General features: G+C 36.0%; 1 protein-coding gene across 1 annotated transcript in view; it reads right to left on the reverse strand.

Moving 5' to 3' along the window:
- Positions 1-6,536: 6,536 nt before the first annotated feature.
- The window catches only part of LOC144433168 (uncharacterized), a 40,639-nt gene continuing 26,544 nt past the window's right edge, over positions 6,537-20,631 (reverse strand). Inside the window, exons 7-12 of the mRNA XM_078121477.1 lie at positions 15,377-15,465; positions 12,548-12,628; positions 11,431-11,820; positions 9,926-10,108; positions 9,269-9,372; positions 6,537-8,792 (exon numbers count right to left, since the gene is read on the reverse strand). Of these exons, the coding sequence (XP_077977603.1) occupies positions 9,281-9,372; positions 9,926-10,108; positions 11,431-11,820; positions 12,548-12,628; positions 15,377-15,465 (835 nt within the window). The 3' untranslated portion in view covers positions 6,537-8,792; positions 9,269-9,280. The remainder of the gene's footprint in view (positions 8,793-9,268; positions 9,373-9,925; positions 10,109-11,430; positions 11,821-12,547; positions 12,629-15,376; positions 15,466-20,631) is intronic.

Below are 20,631 nucleotides of genomic sequence, written 5' to 3' on the forward strand. Positions count from 1 at the left end.
AGCAGTATAAAGAATAGCTTAGTGATGTGTGTAAACCCACCTTAGTCTCCATCTATAGTTGAACACCACGGAAAACATTCCACAAAGAATGAAAAAACAAACAACAGATACCGCAGTAACCATAATGACTGGGAATTCGCACTGTAGGTCGTCTGGGTTGAATTGTAGTATAGGTTGTCCTGACGCACACTTGGTGTTGTTGACGTCTGCGATAATATGTGTGTTGTCAATCCATTCACGAAACCAGATCAAATCACAGTCGCAGTTCAAAGGATTATCATGTACATCGAGTTTTGTTAAGTGTTTCATGTATTGAAAACCAACAGACGGCTGGATTGTTAGTATTTTATTGCTTCCCAGATTGACTTCGTTCACGCTAATAGAACCGTTGATCATATTATCCGGCAAATACTGTATATTGTTTCGTTGTAAGATCACCTTGACTAAAGAGTTCAAGTTCTGGAATACAGTCGGTGCAATATGTTGAATATGGTTATCATTCAGGAGTATGTATACGAGTTTTTGATTACATCTGAACGCATCTTCTAATATCGTTTTAACGCTGGCTTTTTGCAAGTTTATCTTCCAGAGATTTTTCAAAGGGCAGAACCAGTCGTTTGAAATTGTCTTAATGGCGCGATTGTAATCCAAATTCAACTCCTGCAGCATTTCCAGTCCATGAAAAGCACGTGGATGAATTTCGTTGCCATCCAGTTTATTATGACTCAGATCCAGACGTCTTAATTTCACCAACGAGGAAAAGGCACTTTCTTTCAATTTTCCGATCCTATTGGACTTCAAACTCAGATATTCAGCTTCTGGAGGAATTCCCTTGGGAACATCGTGTAAATTTGACGTACGTGTACAGCTAACACTGAGAGACTTTGTAGTTTTACCATTGTTGCAGAATTGACATTCACAGGGCGATGGACAAGTCACATTCGATGCAGGGATACAACCACCTTCGACAGAAACAACTTGAAACAAGGGAAACAGCAAAATTACTAAAACCCAAACGCCTTCCATCGTGATCACAATCAAGTGTAAGGAGCCAGCAATTTTTCAGCTAACGCCGAAGAACTTCCTTCTTTAGGATGGACAACAGTTATGGGTGGCGTACGTACATTTGCCATCATATATTTGGTACACTTTGTAAAATCTCGTATTATATCGCGATATTTTCCGTTATTTTTTTATCAAGAGAATTCAAGTAGCAAAGGCTAACGACCTTTTGACAGGATGAAAACGACCAAACGACCGTGTGAAGTGTGTTTTTAGTACAAGGATTAGTCATATGTACATATTGGACACATAAATATGAACACACGTAAACACACAAAAACACTGTTTAGTGTTACACTCGTATAGCTTTTCAAAATTGTATTTGTTTGCAAATAATCAATTCAAATGGCTCTTCATTTCGGGATACAATGAATTCATTAATTTGGTTTACAACATACAGTGAGGTTGTCTTTCTTCTAAGGTTGACCCTATTTTTTTCATGTTTCTCATTACCCTGCTGACCCGAAATTTTATGCGGAACAGCGCCCTGTATGACAAGAACAAACAAGTGTCTGGACTGTCGAAATCTTTTACAGTCGTGGCGGCGGCGACGAGACTTGTTCAAGAACAGAGCATTTCTTTCATGACGGAATGTTATGTAAGTAGGGTGGCCTGAGAACATGGCAATTGTGTAAAAAGGAGCTGGGAAAGGGTTTATTACCAGGTAAAAGAAGAGAGAGAAAGGAAAAGGAGAGGCAAAGAAAGATGACGATTGTCACAGTTTGACATTTTTAAATTGTAACCCATAGTTGGTATAAAAAGTAATGAGAGACAAAAAATAGGATCACCCTAATACACGTACCCTTTATCGAACCTGAATCCCAACCTAATTGTTTGCCATATGTCTGGTAGAGATGAAATTTTGTATCGTTGAAACAATACATTGGAATGTTCATGATTATCATAATTTGATATACAGTAATATATATATAATTGCTTTATACTGCACAGTATATGCATTGTGATTTGACAAACTTGGACAGGCAATTTGTTTGCTGTTATTAAGCAAAACATCCGGACCAGTCAGACTTATTTCTGCCAGTAATGGAATTATATTTGTTATTGCTATCAACTTAAATATAAGCATATTACACACACACACACACACACACACACACACACACACACACACACACACACACACACACATACATACATACATACATACACACATGTTTTGCCATTTGGGTGATTTCCTGCAATAATTTGTAGGAAGACCTCTGATGATGAAGTATCCAATATTTAACCACAAACTTTCATAGAACCTAGAAGACAATTGTATTACAAAAAATATTTTATAAGTTTTGAAACTTGTTGATGGATAATGAAGTAATGTGTACAACTTTCCTACAAGAGTTTGTCGACAGGAAATGACATCACGCCACATTTACAAATCTCGGTCAAGACTTGGAAAGTCATAACAACTACGAAATCGCAAAATGTATGTTGGCGATTGTTATATATATTGTTTCTCAAGGGTCAAGACTTACTACTACAGACGGAAACACTTTATCACTTTACATGTATTACTTGATTAAAGAGAAACCTACAAAAAGTATTTCCTTTCTGTACGTTATTATGAGAAACATAAAACTTGCTGAACAATCGTTTCATTATATTTGAATTATGCTTTGAATGACCTACATTACAGTGGAACAGTGTGAGAAAACGAACAAAAACCGAAATGACAGAAGTACAACATAGCTAGACGCTCAAATTACACAAACTTACTACTAACCATAATTATAAGCCATCACACACACATACACATAAACAAAGGCGAACGTACGTACGTAGTATGTACGTACAAACAAACAAACAAACAAACAAACAAACAAACAAACAAACTCAGAAAGACAGTACAGACAGACAGACAAGCAAGCAAGCAAGTAAACAAACAAACAAACAAACAAATAAACAAACAAACAAACAAACAAATAAACAAATAAACGACCAAGCAATCTGATCTACAGGAAGGATCAGGAAGCTCAACATCTCAGTGGCATTCAAACCAGATACGCACTTTAGTCTAACCCAAGGATAAGACATCGCCTGAACGTCACTGGCGGGTGATACCTTGTAAGTTGTAAGGACACGATCAAGTGTATATTGGCAAATCGAACAATTTGAAAACCAGGATCGAGGAACAGCGCAAATCTGTGAGGGACAAAACTGTAGCGTCGGCTTAAACTGAACACTCCCGTAGCTACAACCATAAACATCACTGGGACTCTGTTTCCATTATTGGTACATCCCCACATGATTTCCCGAGAAAGATCATGGAGGGGTCTATCAACATCACTCGCTACAATCCCAAGGTATGGAGTCGGCTGTCAAATTACCTAGCATCATGAACAATCGGCTGGTCATACCGCCACCTAGTGGTCAGATGTATTAAACAATGGAATTTGTCATTCTGATGAGGATCATCGGCCAAGACAGAAAGGAAAAGCTCAATGCTAAAAACTTAGAACCCCACTACCAGACCAGTACCCATGGGGTGGCGTCTTACAGGGCAGGTCGGTCTATTGTTCTGATAAAATGAAAACATTGTAAATATTAACTTGAACTTATATGCGTTTATCATTCAAGTAAATGTTGACGTTTAACATATAATGATTATACACATTGTACGGTGAGCTTTTAAAATGTAGCGGAAAATGGTGGACCCCCCCCCCCTCCTCTTGCATTTGACTAACAACACTGGTGGGCAATTCTCAGTTAATTACTGCTACAGTGCTAAGTGTTACATGTGTTTCACGTTGTTTTTTCCGTTTACCTGTCGTCGTCGGCGCTCTTTTTCTGCCAGCTATGTGCACATTCACTGTCTGGCCTTAACCTTTGCCACACTCACGGGGAAACGTATATCATGTAATATTAATAAGTTTGAAGATTAGGCCGCAGACTAGACAATGTCATTAGACTGCACTGATACAAGTGTTCCTCTCTCGGTTGTCTAGGGCCGAGGGTTCCGGCGTGGTTGGCGGGGGTGGGGTGGGTAGATGGATCAAGTAAAATTGTCTGTATTGTTGAACTGGTATAGTCAATTTGTATTATGAGCAAAAACAATCTTTCTACTCTCTCTTAAAACTAGATATACCTCAAGATAACATGCGTTTTACCCTGTTTATGAGATCGTTTGGTCGACACAGTGTCTCATCCTTCCTAAAAGATTGCTTGTGACGATACTATTTTAAACAATGAAATTTAAATGAGGTCAAATGACAAAATATTTCAGTTTCCGTATTCGAATCCCCTGGCAACGGCAGTACACTGTTAATATATTATCCAGTACACAGTAACACAGATACTGATGACGTGGTCAGATACACGTCAGGTTTCTAAAATGATATCCCGATTCCATCATAATCAAACGTTCCCAATGTATCTTATTATCAATCGACCATTTCTTCCATATTAGGGTGTCTTCAGTTATTACAAATGAGAAGGTCGGCAAACTTAGGGTTCACATTTTACAAATCGGTTTGGAGTGGAGGTGGGGGGGGGGAGACATATTTTAGTCACTTTATTAAATGAATTTATGAGATGATCACATATCTTTTCCCTACAAGGTTTGAAAATCTGGCGTGGTTTTTCTAAATCTATTTTAACTTGTTTTTTTGTTGGTTTTAATAAACCACCTTTACTCTCAGACAACTATAGTTCTCTGATCTTTACAGTATCAGTTGACTTTCTACCTTATTAATTATTTATGAGTTAGTTCTACTAAGCGCCCATAACCTTTGACCCTTCCTCGTCACTTCCAATGGTGCGTGGGAAGAGGATGGGTCAAAGGTTATGGGCGCTCAGTAGAACTAACTCATAAATAATTAATAACGTCGTCAGTCATCGTATGTTGTAAAGGTGGTGTTTTTAAACCAACAAAAGAACAAGTTAAAATCGATTTAGAAAAACACACACCAGATTTTCAAATCACCAATTTATTACATGGCACCTTGTAGGGAAAAGATATTTTTTATTGAGGAAAAGAGTAAACAAACCAAAAAAAAAACATATTTTGTAAAGAAAGAAAGAACGTAAACTAGACAAAAACAAATATTTGTAAACAAATATGGCCAATTTCAAGCCCCTGCGATTTTACATTATTTTGTGATTTTTTTGTTTGGCATCCCACCTCACCCCACTGCCGTCTAATCCCATCACCGCCACCGTTGTACCGTAATACCAGAACAATCACTGTTGACAACCATGCAGTGAATAAATTGTTGTGCGATTTGATGGATAGGCCTAGGGTGGGTCTCAGAGGAGGTAAGGAGGAACGGTGCAGTATCGTAAGATTTTGGGGATAATTTGGTGGAGTCCCGACCAATCCCATTGTAATTATTGAATACCCTCTATTAGATTTACTCAAGTCTCTGGCATTTCTTCATTCTTTATTTGAATAATATACTTTTGAAAAAGACAAGATACATGTTCTTTTATGTGAAATACGGTAATGATACGAGTAAGTGAATACAAAACAGTTGGCATTTTATGATTCTCTTACTCTGATATTTCAAAAGTTTTTGTAGGAATAAATTGAACAATCAATGTATGGTATTTTATACACCTGTTAAAATAGAAGTCTTATTTCAATTTTTTTTATAAGAAATACTATATCTTCCCTCCTTTCTGACTCTGACTCTGTCTGTCTGTCTGTCTGTCTGTCTGTCTGTCTGTCTGTCTGTCTGTCTCTCTCTCTCTCTCTCTCTCTCTCTCTCTCTCTCTCTCTCTCTCTCTCTCTCTCTCTCTCTCTCTCTCAGCTTTCTGGGCCCAAACTATTCTCTTGTAAGTCTAAATTTCAAAAAAATGGAAGGCAAAAAGAATCCTAGTACTGTCTATATGCTTTATCCAGACCACGCCGAACACGTCTTGACTCTTTCTGATAAATTACATTAGCTAATATTCTGATTTATTCAATCAAAATGTTTATTTTGAATGAAATGGTTAAACGAACGGCAAATCTCATCACCTCTTCATAACTAAATCACAAACTCTGAAATCACAAAGAATGCTATATCACATCTGGTATTTTTGTTCGCATTTTCAGAAAGAATTAGTCAAGAAGTGTTGATAAACAAACATGATACCAAACAAACAGCCAACAGCAAATATAAATCACAGAAGGAGGCAAAATATAGTTAATTTTGTTTATTATAGGTACAAATAAATTCATTTCGTTTTACAATATTAATGCCATTTTTTGTGAGGACAATGTAACTCAGTCTTCGATCTAATCGAGATAGAATCTATCTGTTTCGATCGATGAAGGTCAACTTGAACTTGAAGTTGTTATAAACTAGAAATAGAGTTCATTGCACTGAACGGTGATTTAGCACTTCCGGAATATCATAAATGATGGAAAATGTATGATTTACTTTACAGTCCATAACGTAATCGAGATAGAATAGATCCATCTCTTTCAGTCATTTAAACTATAAATGGAGATGTTACTAAATCGAGTTCAATGCACTGAACGGTGATTTAGCACTTCCGGAATATCATAATTGATGGAAAATGTATGATTTACTTTTCGGTCCATAACGTAATCGAGATAGATTAGATCCATCTCTTTCAGTCATTTAAAACTATAAATGGAGATGTTACTAAATCGAGTTCAATGTACTGAACACTAATAAACAACGAATATCACAGATAGTTTACAAAAATGATGTTTTCATAGTTTTAAACCTAGTCGAGACAAAATGTATCTATCCCTTTCGGTCAGATCTTTTTTTTTAAATTGACAATTTACACAATGAAGCAATACTTAATGCACTGAACTGTTTGTTTGAGATGTTAAAATGCTTCCACAAATGATGACTCACAATCTTAGACCTAGTTGGAATCTATTCCTTTTCATCTAATATACATTCAAATTCAGATGTTATACAAATGCAAAGAAACAAAGTTTAATACATCAAATATCTGATTGTTTGAGATACAAAAAAGTAGCGACAAAATTAAATGATGCTTTTAAACCTAGTCGAGATAAAGCACAGCTTTACCTCATTCGGTCAGGTTGACATTAAATTGAGATGTTATAAATGAAACTCAGTGATGAGTTAAAACAATGAATGAATCAATGACCACAGTACAGGAGTACAATATAATCTCCAATTTAGGATATGGAGAACAGATTCCAAAGTTTGGTTGTCCTAAAAATAACACGATAAGCAGACAATATAAACCACATGGTACATAACCAACTCTGGTGGATAGGATGGTTTTTACCACCAAAGGTAAGTCATAACTAGGATGTTCTTATTTTCCCTACATTAGCATATTTGTTTTGTAAATTTTCAAACTAGTGTTTTAGCTCGGGTACGCTTTCATCCTATACAAAGGACAACCATCACAGAAATGATAAAATCCTCTGTTGTGCGCTATCAAGTGTATCGTCATTGTAAAACATCAGTTATCATAATCCATGCCGAAAATATGACTTGCCTATGCTATCATTTGGACAACCAAAAATTGGTTAACACACAATCGTTATTCTTACATCACACGTGCAATAATCAAAATGGGATAATATAAACGGTGAATGGCAGCAGCAGGAATAGCATCTTAGATTAGAAAGGTCTATGAACTTTGGAATAGCTACATATGTTGATTGTAACTTGTAGCATAAAGGGAGACAATTGTATGATTTTCATCAACTTTGTTCTACACATTGTGATATTGAAAAAGATGTCTATAGAAATTGCCTGTGAAATTAGCCCAGGGGCAACAGAAATGTTACTTTAACATTTGGTTGTTTTAACATTTGATCTTCAGTTTTCTGATGACAAACATACAAAATGTGTGAAATAAAAGTGTATGAGATATCGAATCAGCCACGTATCAATCAAGTTGTAAGATGAAGTCAATAGATGCTACAATAGTATATATGAACTGAGACCATATATTCTGAATCGAGTAGACTCCAATGAGGTACAGACCAAACAATAAAGTAAAAATTGCTAATCATGAAAACAAACCATGTTTGTCATCTGAGTAATAGTATAGAACAAAAGAATTGCAGTTCTCTTTCTGTCATTGAATATAAAACAACCTCGTATGAAACTAAAGTCTTCAGTAGATGAGTCTGAATAACATTTAAGAATATAGTTCAAGCAAGAAATTAACTAAAATATAATTTTACAAAAGTTTCTACAATGTAGTTGTAATAATCTTATAGCATTTTAAGTATAGTACTTTAGAAAGATGACCTTTGACTTGTCGTCTGCTAGATTTCTAATAATGTACAACACATTTACAGTGACATGCTTATTATTCTTTACAATAAATCTACTTGTTAAATCCTATATTTTTCGGGGAACAAATTTATGATAAACAAATGGCTTTAATGATGTCATTTCTTGTGTCAAAAATATCCACGAAATAAGATATCTATATTTTTTAGATTTGATGAGTTTCAGAGACTCATGTGAAATGGGTGAACGAAAATGAATATTCTACACACATTAATGTTGATGAGAATCAAAACATGGAAAGGGTTTGCATATTTTACATCAAAATTGATATGACGGAGAGAACTTCATTTCATTGAATTCTGGGAGGTATGTGCACTGCATGGGTGATGCAATGGTGGGACGGGGCGGTAATGTGTCATACAGTATCTGATAAAAGAGATAGCAAAAGCGGTAGAATGCTCAGTTGCTTGTATTGGTGACAGTTGGATATAACCTTTCTGCCTCCTTCGTAGGTATTCAACCTCCTCGATCCTGCAAATTAAATAATAGAATAACAGATGACACAAGCAACTTACAAAAAAATTGAACCGTAACTAATACTGAATAAATAATAGAATGTACTCCTTTCGTGTCATGGTCAAAGGTTAACTCCATATAAATATCAACAACAACAACAACAACAACAACAACAACAACAACAACAACAACAGCAACAACAACAACAACAAAATACAAAACTTTAAAAATACAAAAAATATATTTGTTAAATATGTCCAAATATTCTATGTATTCAGAAATGAATATTGATCCCTTGTTTATAGTTTATATTCATAAGGTGTTCAAATACTTCATTTCGTTTATCTGGTAAATTTATAAATACAGCATACAATGTACACTATCCGTAACAAATCGACACAAGATGATAGCCCAACCCTAAATAGCTATGATGGAAATTGATGTTGAGTTTTGGTAAACAATGAATAAAACATAAGATGAATCATACTTACTGAATGTATATTTTACATGTTGGTCAGTAGCATTGCAGCTAGGATCATATTAATGGCCAGGAAAGTGCTCAATACTGGCACTATACCACTGTCCTCTTGGCTATCTAGAAATGGAAGAAAAAACATCGTTATGTATGTATTATGTATGTATGTATGTATGTATGTATGTATGTACGTATGTATGTACGTATGTATGTATGTATGTATGTATGTATGTATGTATGTATGTATGGACAGACTGGATGGACGGATTGGATGGATGGATGGATGGATGGATGCATGGACGGATTGGATGGATGGATATCCATATATTCAATGAACAGGCATAATGCAAAATAATAACAGTTAGTAGGAAATCAGAGATTATCGGAGCCACCGGAGAACCTGCATTATGTTGTTCGGTAGAGTCAAAGTAAACGACACTGAAACTCCTTACTTACAGTGTAACAATTAAATCAAATCAAACACAGAGGTGTGCTCAAAGCCCGACTGTAGTGGTATGGGGCAAGTGTTTCACTCAGGGTCAATGACCGAGCATATCGACAACATTTGATCAAAAAGTCAGCCAAATAGACTAAGAGGCTTTAGAAGAACTGACAATCTTCGACTCTATAAAAGCCATACAAAAAGGCTTAACATGGTATACATAACTCGTACCTGCTACACAGGTTGTCGCCGGTGTCACACTCCATGTTCCATCGTCGGCACAGGTACTTTTGTCCTTAGTTGCGTCGCTGAGTTTGTATCCATCATTACAGGAGAAGGTCACTTCACCAGATGTTGCAGCTGCAGGTGTTATAGCTCCATTAGTTGCTGCGGTCAACGCAGTACAAGGAGTTGCTGTAGAGTAAAGACAAAATTCAGATTCTTCAGAATGTTTGTAATGTTTATAAATAACCAGATACGTACAGAGTGCAAGAATGTGTCAGTGACCATATCAGTGCAGTGCAGCAGTGCTTCTTACATATTTGTTATTGTTATGAGTTGACACATTGTATTTGAACTGTTACCGCATTATGGTTTATTTTAATCTTGAACCATTCAATTGTCTTGTTACACTCTGTTGACCGCAATTTTTCTCCAATAAAAATCTCCCTATCTCATATGATACTATGTTCTATTTGGTGAAGAAAATGTCTTCCTATTAAAGAGCAGTTACTGTAACGTCCCAAACACACCGACACGCTAATTGAATAGGAATAGATAGTGAACGAGTTCTGGCGATTATATATCATATAGTACATGTAGTAAGGGTTGCTAGCCTTCGAGTGTTTTACGCATAATCTATCCCCAAACTATCCTTATCATACACACAATACGACGTGGTTGCCTAAGGCCTAAGAAATAAATTGTTTTGTTCCAGTTACCCGACCCCGCCTAGCTTTTCACTGCTGATCTTAAACGTTTTTTTATGTATTCGAATAATGAAATCGCGAAAATTATGAGGTTTCGAAAGAAATAGTGGACTGACATCAACTTAAAAAGACAATATAAAACTGTTTTTCCAATTTGTAATGGCTGTACATCTGATGAGAAGAAACCAATATCACAGTTACCATATGGAAAACAATGGGATATATACCTGAACTAGACACTTTCATATGAAATATGTATATATGAAAAAATAAAATAAAAAATCTACCTACCCCACCTATTCTAAAATTGATCGTAATCGGAACCACACATTGTATTAAGCCTAAGTGTTTACAACAGTTTTTAAAAACTAAGTGTATTTGTTCGTTATCGGTATTTCGATTTCATCTTGTACCATGACTGTATTTTATACGTTTTTCATTTTACAAATTTTGCTGTTGTCGATGACAAAAACCCTTCAGAGAAAACCATTTTATTTTGAAATATAATGAGCTGATGTCTCATAAATGACATTTTAAACCCTTTTACGGCACATATATGAATATTTTTCCTTTTTATCATCCTTTTTAAGTATCTTCGAAAAGTTACAAATTGCAATAGTTTTGATACAAGGTCATAAATCAACTTCACTTCACTTTCACATCACTGCTGGGGCAACTACTCTTCTTTTTAAATCAATAAGAGAAAGTAGATGAATTGATGAAGATCAGTAACTTTCACCAATTGGAGTTCATTGAAACAGATCTAATAATTCATGTAGTTAAAAGGGGAAAAAAAATAATACTAACCACAGTTCTTTTTAGCACTGATGTCAATACACTGGTAGTTACTGGTACCTGGTTCAACTTTGGCACAAAGGTGGGTATAAGCTGCACACTTGGTCGCGTCTTCTGCTGCAACTGATGCTGCTATGAAACCAGTAGTTAAACCTTTACCACTGGTACCATCGTCATCAGAAGCTACTGCTGGTATAACGGTACCAGTAATAGCAAATGCACCAGACGGAGTTCCCATTGTATTGTCTTGAGCGAGAACCAATGTGATACCAGTTGGTGTTACTGGTGATCCTGAGCCATCGCCCACAAACCCTAATTGGAAGGTGAGGGAAACAGCTGTGGTCGAGATGGTGTAGGATGATGGGTCAGTGATGACGAAAGAGCTGGCAGCAATTGTTACGTCTGAATTGAGAAATGATAGAATACAGGTGACAAGATCTATAAACAGACACGGTTTATTTGCTCTCAAATGCCACCACGTGATAAGGAAACTGTTTGGTTATTAAATTTATATCAGTAACCGTAATTACCCAATTTATACAAATCCCTTTGGTTTTATCAGTCATTACTAAATAACATGGGTAGACCGACAGTTGTTTTATAAAACATGGCTCTAGAATAACAATTGAGGCTAAAAATCGTATCATTTCTAACGAGCTTTGTTCACTCACTAATATATCATGATTGGTAGTGGGGACTGGTGTGAGAAAATGACTAAAAAAACATACACGTATTGAATTTCGAATGCAAAAATAATGGGGCAACCTAATTCTTCTTTACGTACTGCATTCGGGAAAAGGTGAACAAAGCATGGGGAAGTGAATGTGCTGGGTGCGCGTGCGTTAAATTTATCGGGGGGGGGGGCAGAGATTGAGATATATAGACGTCACAGGACCAACAACAATTAGTATATATTAGTCTTCGCCAAGCCACACATATTGAGACTACTCCCCCTATGATCACAGTTATGAGTGAAATCTCAAAAAAAACCTGTAGTGATCTGGGTTGAAAGTGAACAAAACCGACGGAAATACGATGTTTTTACCGTGACTGAAATATCAGTGGGATGGGGGGGGGGGGGGGGTTTCTATCAATTAGTTGCCTTGAAATGCAAGAGTGTACACATTACCTGCTGCTTGGTTGATATGGCAACTTCCCAACAGGAACGCTACGGACAAGAACCACTTCATTTTAGCTATTTTTATGCCACCTGTAACAACGAAAGAGAAACAATGAGTGTTCAAAATTACTATTCAAACATTTACATATCACGATCTGTTAATACATTGCACTCAGTTTTTAGAACTGAACTGAAAATGTAGTAATGAATGTATGTTGGTATTAAATGTGGTGAACAATTTCAATAACCCAATAAATAATTTAAAATTAAGATGGCAGAAGAGAGATGGTGTCCACTCTCATGGATGCTAGATTCCAGAAGGTAGTGATGTATTGTTTTGACTACCATTATATTTTTAAACCAGATTTTCGGAAAAGTCCAAATGTCGTAAGAATAGTTCGTCTTTCCTGAGGTCAACGAAAGACCGGGCTATATATCTCACCGTAACTGCACTGCTTAATATAAGTTCGGAGTTTGACAATGTAGTCATTGAAGTACTATGGTAAGGGGGGGGGGGGGCTTACAGTATATACGGAGTCCCTCAAGTGATGGGATTCCGAACCCATTGAAGAGCGCCACCAGCTGGCGAGTTTAGTTGATGTTTCATTAATGATAATACATGTTGTAAAAACATATCGCCAGAATAACTATCGTCAAAATATACCGTCAAAAACCATCATTGTAAACAGCTTTCCTCTTTACGGTAATGATAACCAACGTACTCTCCATGGTGACGAGGAGTTCGTCAAGTTATGTCCGCGGAAAAAAATAATGCTCCGGCTTGTGAGAATTTCCGTCAACAGCGGTCGTGTCTTTTGAAACGGAAAAAATGTATCGATGTATCATTTTCTCCCAGTGATTTGTTTGCAATCAAAAGTGAACATGTCAGGAAAAATACAATATATTTTGGAAAATATAGAACACCATCAGCATCAGTGGTTGTCATATTAAAATAATTGACTACTTATATACTGCCATAATCAACCGTCATATTGGTAAAATTCACGTTATCAGTTGATAATCACTTTATCGGAATTATATCAACTGTGGTGTCTGCATCAACTTAACAAGAAATACTATTATGAAGAACAACAAAATAGAAATATGAGGAACGGTATTTGTAATTTATAGATTTAAAACTGTCAGACGATTTCATGAGCCATCATGTGACTAGCAAAGTATATCGCTTGGTAAAAACCAGTCTATCATCAAACAGTAAAACCAACGGTTAAACTATTTCGATGGGAGGGAATGAAATCCGCAATAAAACTTTGAAGAAACGAAACCCAGAAAAAAGTTGATTTAAACAACAACAACAACAACAAAAACAACAACAACAACAACAACAACAACAACAACAACAACAACAACTACTACTACTACTACTACTACTACTACTACTACTACTACTACTACTAGTGGTATCTTGTAACTTTTTATCGAAATATAATTTAAAATCGTTGACTGTGCAGAGCGCAGGTCAACTTAGTTTTATGTACTGATAACCCGACAACCTACATGGCGTAACGAAAAGTCGGAGACGACAAGATGTTTGCATTTAACTTACTCAAGCTGTTATGACATCACAAATGAAACATAAGTCAGAAAGGGATAAGCTGTTCATTTTTTAAACAACGTTTTCAACTACATATTCACTTCACATCTATGGTAGCAAAACATGAACACAGTGTCACTCTCAATCAAAAGGGAGTAAAATGTCAGAAAACCAACAAAACAGCCTTGCAATTAATTTGCACATCTCCCAAATTACAAAAAGAATCAAATGTCATTGAAACGTAGCATTGTTATTAATAATAATCCTTTGTTAACCAAGTAATACCAACGGATGTAGTTTAAATTTTCTCCAGCCGGTTGTAAATGTAATACATATGGTGAATATTATTAATTATGACTGTGTATTTTAAATTAAATTAGAAAAGTTATAAACAGGAAACCGTGTTTCATGTGACTCTCTCCAAAGTGTACACGAAACTTGAAATCACATACAACAAACACTACTTTGGTACAAGTTTTGATTGCCGGAATTCCTTTTTCTATACGTTTCGCCTATAATAAATTCTTTTTTGGGAGCACCCATTATATTCTGTAACGTTCCAAAAGTAGTACAACAATAAAAATAGATATATCCCCTTTACGGTAATGCTAACTAAATTAACGTAATCTCCATGGTGACGAGAAGTTCGTTACTTCGCCTAAACATATCGTTTAGAACACCAACAACAGTTGTTTTAAAAACTCAAAGTCAAATGTCTTGGAACCGAAAATAAATTTTACAAGTGCTCCATTCTATTCTAATATGTTACAGAAGCATTACAGTAAATAGTGAATTCGATGTTTTGTTTAATACGGCAATCCAGTGGCCTTATTTTCTATGTCTATCAATTCACTTTGAAGTTTAACTAGTCCACAAGTAAAACGCACAGAAAACACGATACGTTCACTACACTAGAGTATGGCCTCAATACACATACCGAGCACCTCAACTATCCAGTAGCATGTGATGACCGACGCGACATGCGCACAACAAATTGTCGTCAAAATATACCGTGAAAACAACTGTCGTCAAACTATACCGCCAAAAAATACTCAACTATCAGGTAACATGTTATGGCCGACATGCGCACCACCAATCAAAATGTACTGTGAACACAACTGTCGTCAAAGAATACCGCCAAAAATCACTCACCAAAATATACAGTCAAAACTATTGTCAAATCTACCGCCAGAAAAGCATTCTTGTCAAAACATACTGCCAAAACCATTGTTGTAAATGACTGTGCTCTTCACTGAAGTTTACCGTAATGCTAACTAACTTACTCTCTATAGTGACATTAAGTTCGTTGCGTCTAAAGATGTTACTTTGTACTTGGATTGATAGAATACCAACTCTCATCTCAAACTCGTGCCTTTTGGAACCAAAAAATAGAATTTTACAAGAGTTCCCGTTCTATTCTATAGAATTACAGAAGTACTAAGCTTACAACGGTAAATATTAAAATAGCTAGCCTTTTTGAAAAATAGAGCTTGATGCCTATCAATTCGCGTCGTTCGATTGTTCCCATCCCATTCTCGGAAGCCAGAGCATATTTTTTCCGCCCGGGGTTTTTCCGCTCTGCCGTGAAACGGTTAGTGTTTATATAACAATGTTCCATCCCGGATATTCGATCTGGTACTATCTCCATATGTTTTTCATCTTTCAATTTCGTCCCGCATAATTACAAAATAATTACAAAGTAGTTCCACAAAAATTTAAAGTAAAGTAATTTTTGGGGATGAAAACTAATTTCGATCGAAATCCCAACCCCAAGTTAAAGCAATTTCGTTTTTTATCCATTCTCGCAAGCCACACGATATTTTGTATGACATCGGCCTTTTGATGTCGACCTAAATACGTTCAATACACTAGATCACAGACAAGAATAGAGTATGGCGTCAATTACCAGTATTTCTCACACAGAACAGAGAACCGGACTTAACCACACATATCTAGCACCTCATATATCTAGTAAAATGTGATGACCGACGCGACATGCGCACCACCAAAGTATCGTCGTCAAAATATACCACAAAAACAACTGTCGTCAAAGTATACCGTCAAACATCACTCACCAAAATATACCGTCACTAAACATTGTCAAATCTGCCGCCCAAAACCATTTTTATGAAATCATTCTGTCAAAACCATTGTCGTAAATAACTGGACTTTACGGTAACTTACTTACTTTCCATGAAGACGAGAAGTTCGTTGCGTTCGCTTAAATAACTATTGCTCTGGTTTGATGGAATAGCAACAACAGCTGTGTTAAAAACTCAAAGTCGTGCCTTTTGGAACAAAAAAAAATTACAAGAGCTCCCGTTCTATTCTATAAAATTGCAGAAGTACTAAACTTACAATGTACTGTAAATATTGAATTCGATAGGATTTTTAAAAATGGAAATGAAGTGGTTTGATGTCAATCAATTCGCTTTGAAGTTAAACTTGTCCACAGATAAAACGCACAGAAACTGAAAACAATCTTGCTGTGCACACGTGAAAAGTAGGTGTCCTGACGTTGACGTCGTTCGATTCGTTCCCAACCCATTCTCGCAAACCAGAGCATATTTTCCCGCTGAAGCAACATCCCGTTAGTGGTTTTATTTTGAGACGGTTTTCAATGTCAAAACATTGAGCGTATTATAACAACGTGTTACGACATACAGTAACTGAATGTTTGAATATCTTGTATACATTTGTACATGAATCTGTTTGTGTTTTAAAGGAAAGATGACAGTGGAAAATAAAGTTGGCAATTTCAGATAAACTTGAATTAGTTTACTTCTCTGTAAGCTTGGCTACGAAAAACGTTAATATGATACGATGTCCAATAATAATTTCCAAATCATCATTACATAATTGAAAGTGATAAAAATAAGAAACATTCTGCGCAACATTTTTCTGACTCGAGTTAGATTGAGAATATTTTCCGCCTACCTTATCGATGAGAATACCACCACCAGAATACTTTACGATTGTCAACAGTCGGTTGAACAGTCGAAGAGCTACTGGCGGCGCAACCCCAAATTTTTGCTCTTACATGCATGGTGTTCATAACTGTCAATCAAACTACTCAAGTATCGTGATTGGACGAAACATTTCAACAATAAGTTTAATTTAAATGATGATGTCATCTGTTTAACGTAACGAGACAGTTGGTAACCGCGCTGTTGACAGCAAAACAGAAAACCAACGCCCATGACGACAATTGCTTAGTGCCAAAATATCAAAATTTTATCCCTAAAAAGTTAGTTGAAGAGCGGAAAACTGAAAATCTGTCTGTCATTTTCAGCAACAATTTATCAATTAAATTATTTAATAAAGTTTGGGCTGATATTTTACCTGCACAGGAAACTACATAATTCCAAGGCAAGGCAACTACATTTTTCTGCAGCCTGAGAACACGTTTTGCAACATTGTACCATACAGTGACCATCTTGGATCTGGCAGACACTGAATACTATCATGTGTGTGCTATCAATGTATCATGCTTTAGGATGTCTAAACACGTGAAATTACCCACAGCCAGTCAGATACCATATAACCACGGGATGTTTGACTTCACAATCACACCAACATTCCTGTTGTAAATTTGCCCTAAGCATTCAACGTCTCGTCAGTCCACACGTGAGTAACATAGTATATTGTAAATTATTTTCATGCAAAGAACACACGCTGAAACGTTCATACGTGTATCGTAAACGATGTGTACTATGAAAACCCCCTGTAATTTCCAGTTTTGGAAAGTTTATTCATAGATTGAAAATTCTTTATCTGTAGTAATAATAACAATAATTAGGATGCTCACAGCGTACCATTACCGTAAATAACGCCAACAAGACAGAACTTCAACCAGGTTGACGCAGTGAACCATCAACGTGTAGGCGAAATATTCCTAAGTTAGACTCATTTTCTCTCAAAATGATAACAATATCGATAACAATATCAACTGTCATTACGAAATAGCGATGAACGTTAAGGACAGAAGTAATAAATAGCTCGTTACAAAGGTCATGGTAACTTACGAGTAACGTTTCGTCTGTTCATGTCGACTAGTATTGAACTGTCGATTCTAGACAAAAAAAATGTTTTTCTGATTCGTAGGGCAAAATAAAAAAAAAATGTGTGTTTCCGATATCCCGACCGACCCTTGTTTAAACCGCCGACCCTGACATTTTTTAAACATTTAAAACAAATAATTAAGAAATTGTTTGTCTTCTTGACCTTCATGCATGTCTGATTTCTTTCACCAGAGATGCTTATACACATTTCATCAAAATATCACAGAAGGGATATTTTGACAGATATTTCCTTTGGTGTTTGGTCGAAGCAATATTTTCTCGAAATCAAAAACAAATTCCCAAACTAGGTGCCCTATTCTGTGACACTGTTATCGGAAAGACAATACTTTTTTTTCCCGCCAAACAGGGTATTTTAACGCGATATTTGTAGATGTGCGGGAAATCACGAGGTTTTTCCTTAAACTTTAGTAAAGGCAATCAAAGACGTTTCTGTCGAGAAAATGTGAGTTCCCTACAACCAAGTACCACTACTGCTGTATAAGAATTTAGATTGACCAAAAATCCCTGTACACTCAAATAGCTTGGAGGAATATTTTGAAACGTTTTTCAATCATGTCAAAACACTGAGCGTACTTTCACAACGTGTTACGACATCCAGTAACTGACAGTTTGAATATCATGTATACATTTGTACATGAATCTGTTTGAGTTTTAAAGGAAATATGACAGTGGAAAATAAAGTTGGCAGTTTCTGATAAACTTGAATTGGTTTACTTCTCTGTAAGCTTGGCTACGAAAAACGTGAATAGGACACGATGTTCAATAATAATTTCCAAATCATAATTTCATAATTGAAATTTAAAGTGGTAGATGAAGTGATAGTAGATGAAGTGATAAAAATAAGAAACATTCTATGCAACATTTTTCTGACTCGAGTTAGATTGAGAATATTTTCCGTCTACCTTACCGATGAGAATACCACCAACAGATCAGTTTACGATTATCAACAGTCGGTTGAACAGTCGAAGAGCTACTGACGGCGCAACCCGAAATTTTTGCTCTTACATGCATGGTGTTAATAACTATCAATCAAACTACTCAAGTAACGTGATTGGACGAAATATTTCAACAATAAGTTTAAATGATGATGTCATCTGTTTAACGTAACGAGACAGTTGGCAACCGCGCTGTTGACAGCAAAACAGAAAACCAACGCCCATGACGACAATTGCTTAGTGCAAAATATCAAAATTTTATCCCTAAAAAGTTAGTTGAAGAGTGCAAAACTGAAAATCTGTCAATTTCAGCAACAGTTTATCAAATAAATTATTTAATAAAGTTTGGGCTGATATTTTACCTGCACAGGAAACTACATAATTCCGAGGCAAGGCAACAACATTTTCCTGCAGTCTGAGAACACTTTTTGCAACATTGTACCAATACAGTGACCATCTTCAATCTGGCCGACAATGAATACTATCATGTGTGTGCTATCAATGTATCATGCTTTAGGATGTCCAAACACGTGAAATTACCCACAGCCAGTCAGATACCATATAACCACGGGATATTTGACTTCACAATCACACGAACACTCCGGTCCTGTTGTAAATTTGCCCCAGGCATTCAACGTCTCATCAGTGCACACATGATTAAACTCTGTATATTTTAAAGTTATTTTCATGCAAAAACAACGCTGAAACAGTGTTAAAACGTGTATCGTAAACGATGTGCAGTATGAAAAAAAACCTGTAATTTCCAGTTTGGAAAGTTTATTCATAAATTGAAAATTCTTTATCTGTAGTAATAATAATAATAATTAGGATGCTCATAGCGTACCATTACCGTAAATAACGCCAACAAGACAGAACTTCAACCATGCTGACGCAGTAAACCACCAACGTGTAGGTGAAACATTCCTAGTCAGAAGTTAGACTCATTTTCTTTCACATAACAATATCAACTATTATTACGAAATAGCGATGAACGTTAAGTATAGAAGTAATAAATAGCTCGTTACACGACCAAGGGTCCTGATTACTTACGAGCAATGTTTCGTCTGTTCATGTCGACTAGTATTGAACTGTCTATTCCAGACAAAAAAATGTTTTCTGATTCGTACGGCGAAATAAAAAAATGTGTTTCCGATATCCCGACCGACCCTTGTTCAAACCGCCGACTCTGACATTTTTTAAACATTTAAAACAAAAAGATAAGTAATTATTTGTCTTCTTGACCTTCATGCACGTCCGCTTCTTTTCCCAGTGATGCTTATACATATTTCATCAAAATATCAGAGAAAGGGGCATTTTGACAGATATTTCGTTTCGTTTTTGGTCGAGGCAATATGTTCTCGAAATAAAAAACGAAAAAGATAAAATAAGATAAAATCCCGACCTACGTACCCTATTCTGTGAGACAGTGTTATCAGAAAGACAATAATTTTTTCCCGCCTAGCAGGGTATTCTAACGCGATATTTGTAGATGTGTGGGAAATCACGAGGTTTTTCCTTGAA

This window comes from Glandiceps talaboti, chromosome 3 (genome assembly GCF_964340395.1).
Source record: "Glandiceps talaboti chromosome 3, keGlaTala1.1, whole genome shotgun sequence".
NCBI classification, from domain to species: domain Eukaryota; kingdom Metazoa; phylum Hemichordata; class Enteropneusta; family Spengelidae; genus Glandiceps; species Glandiceps talaboti.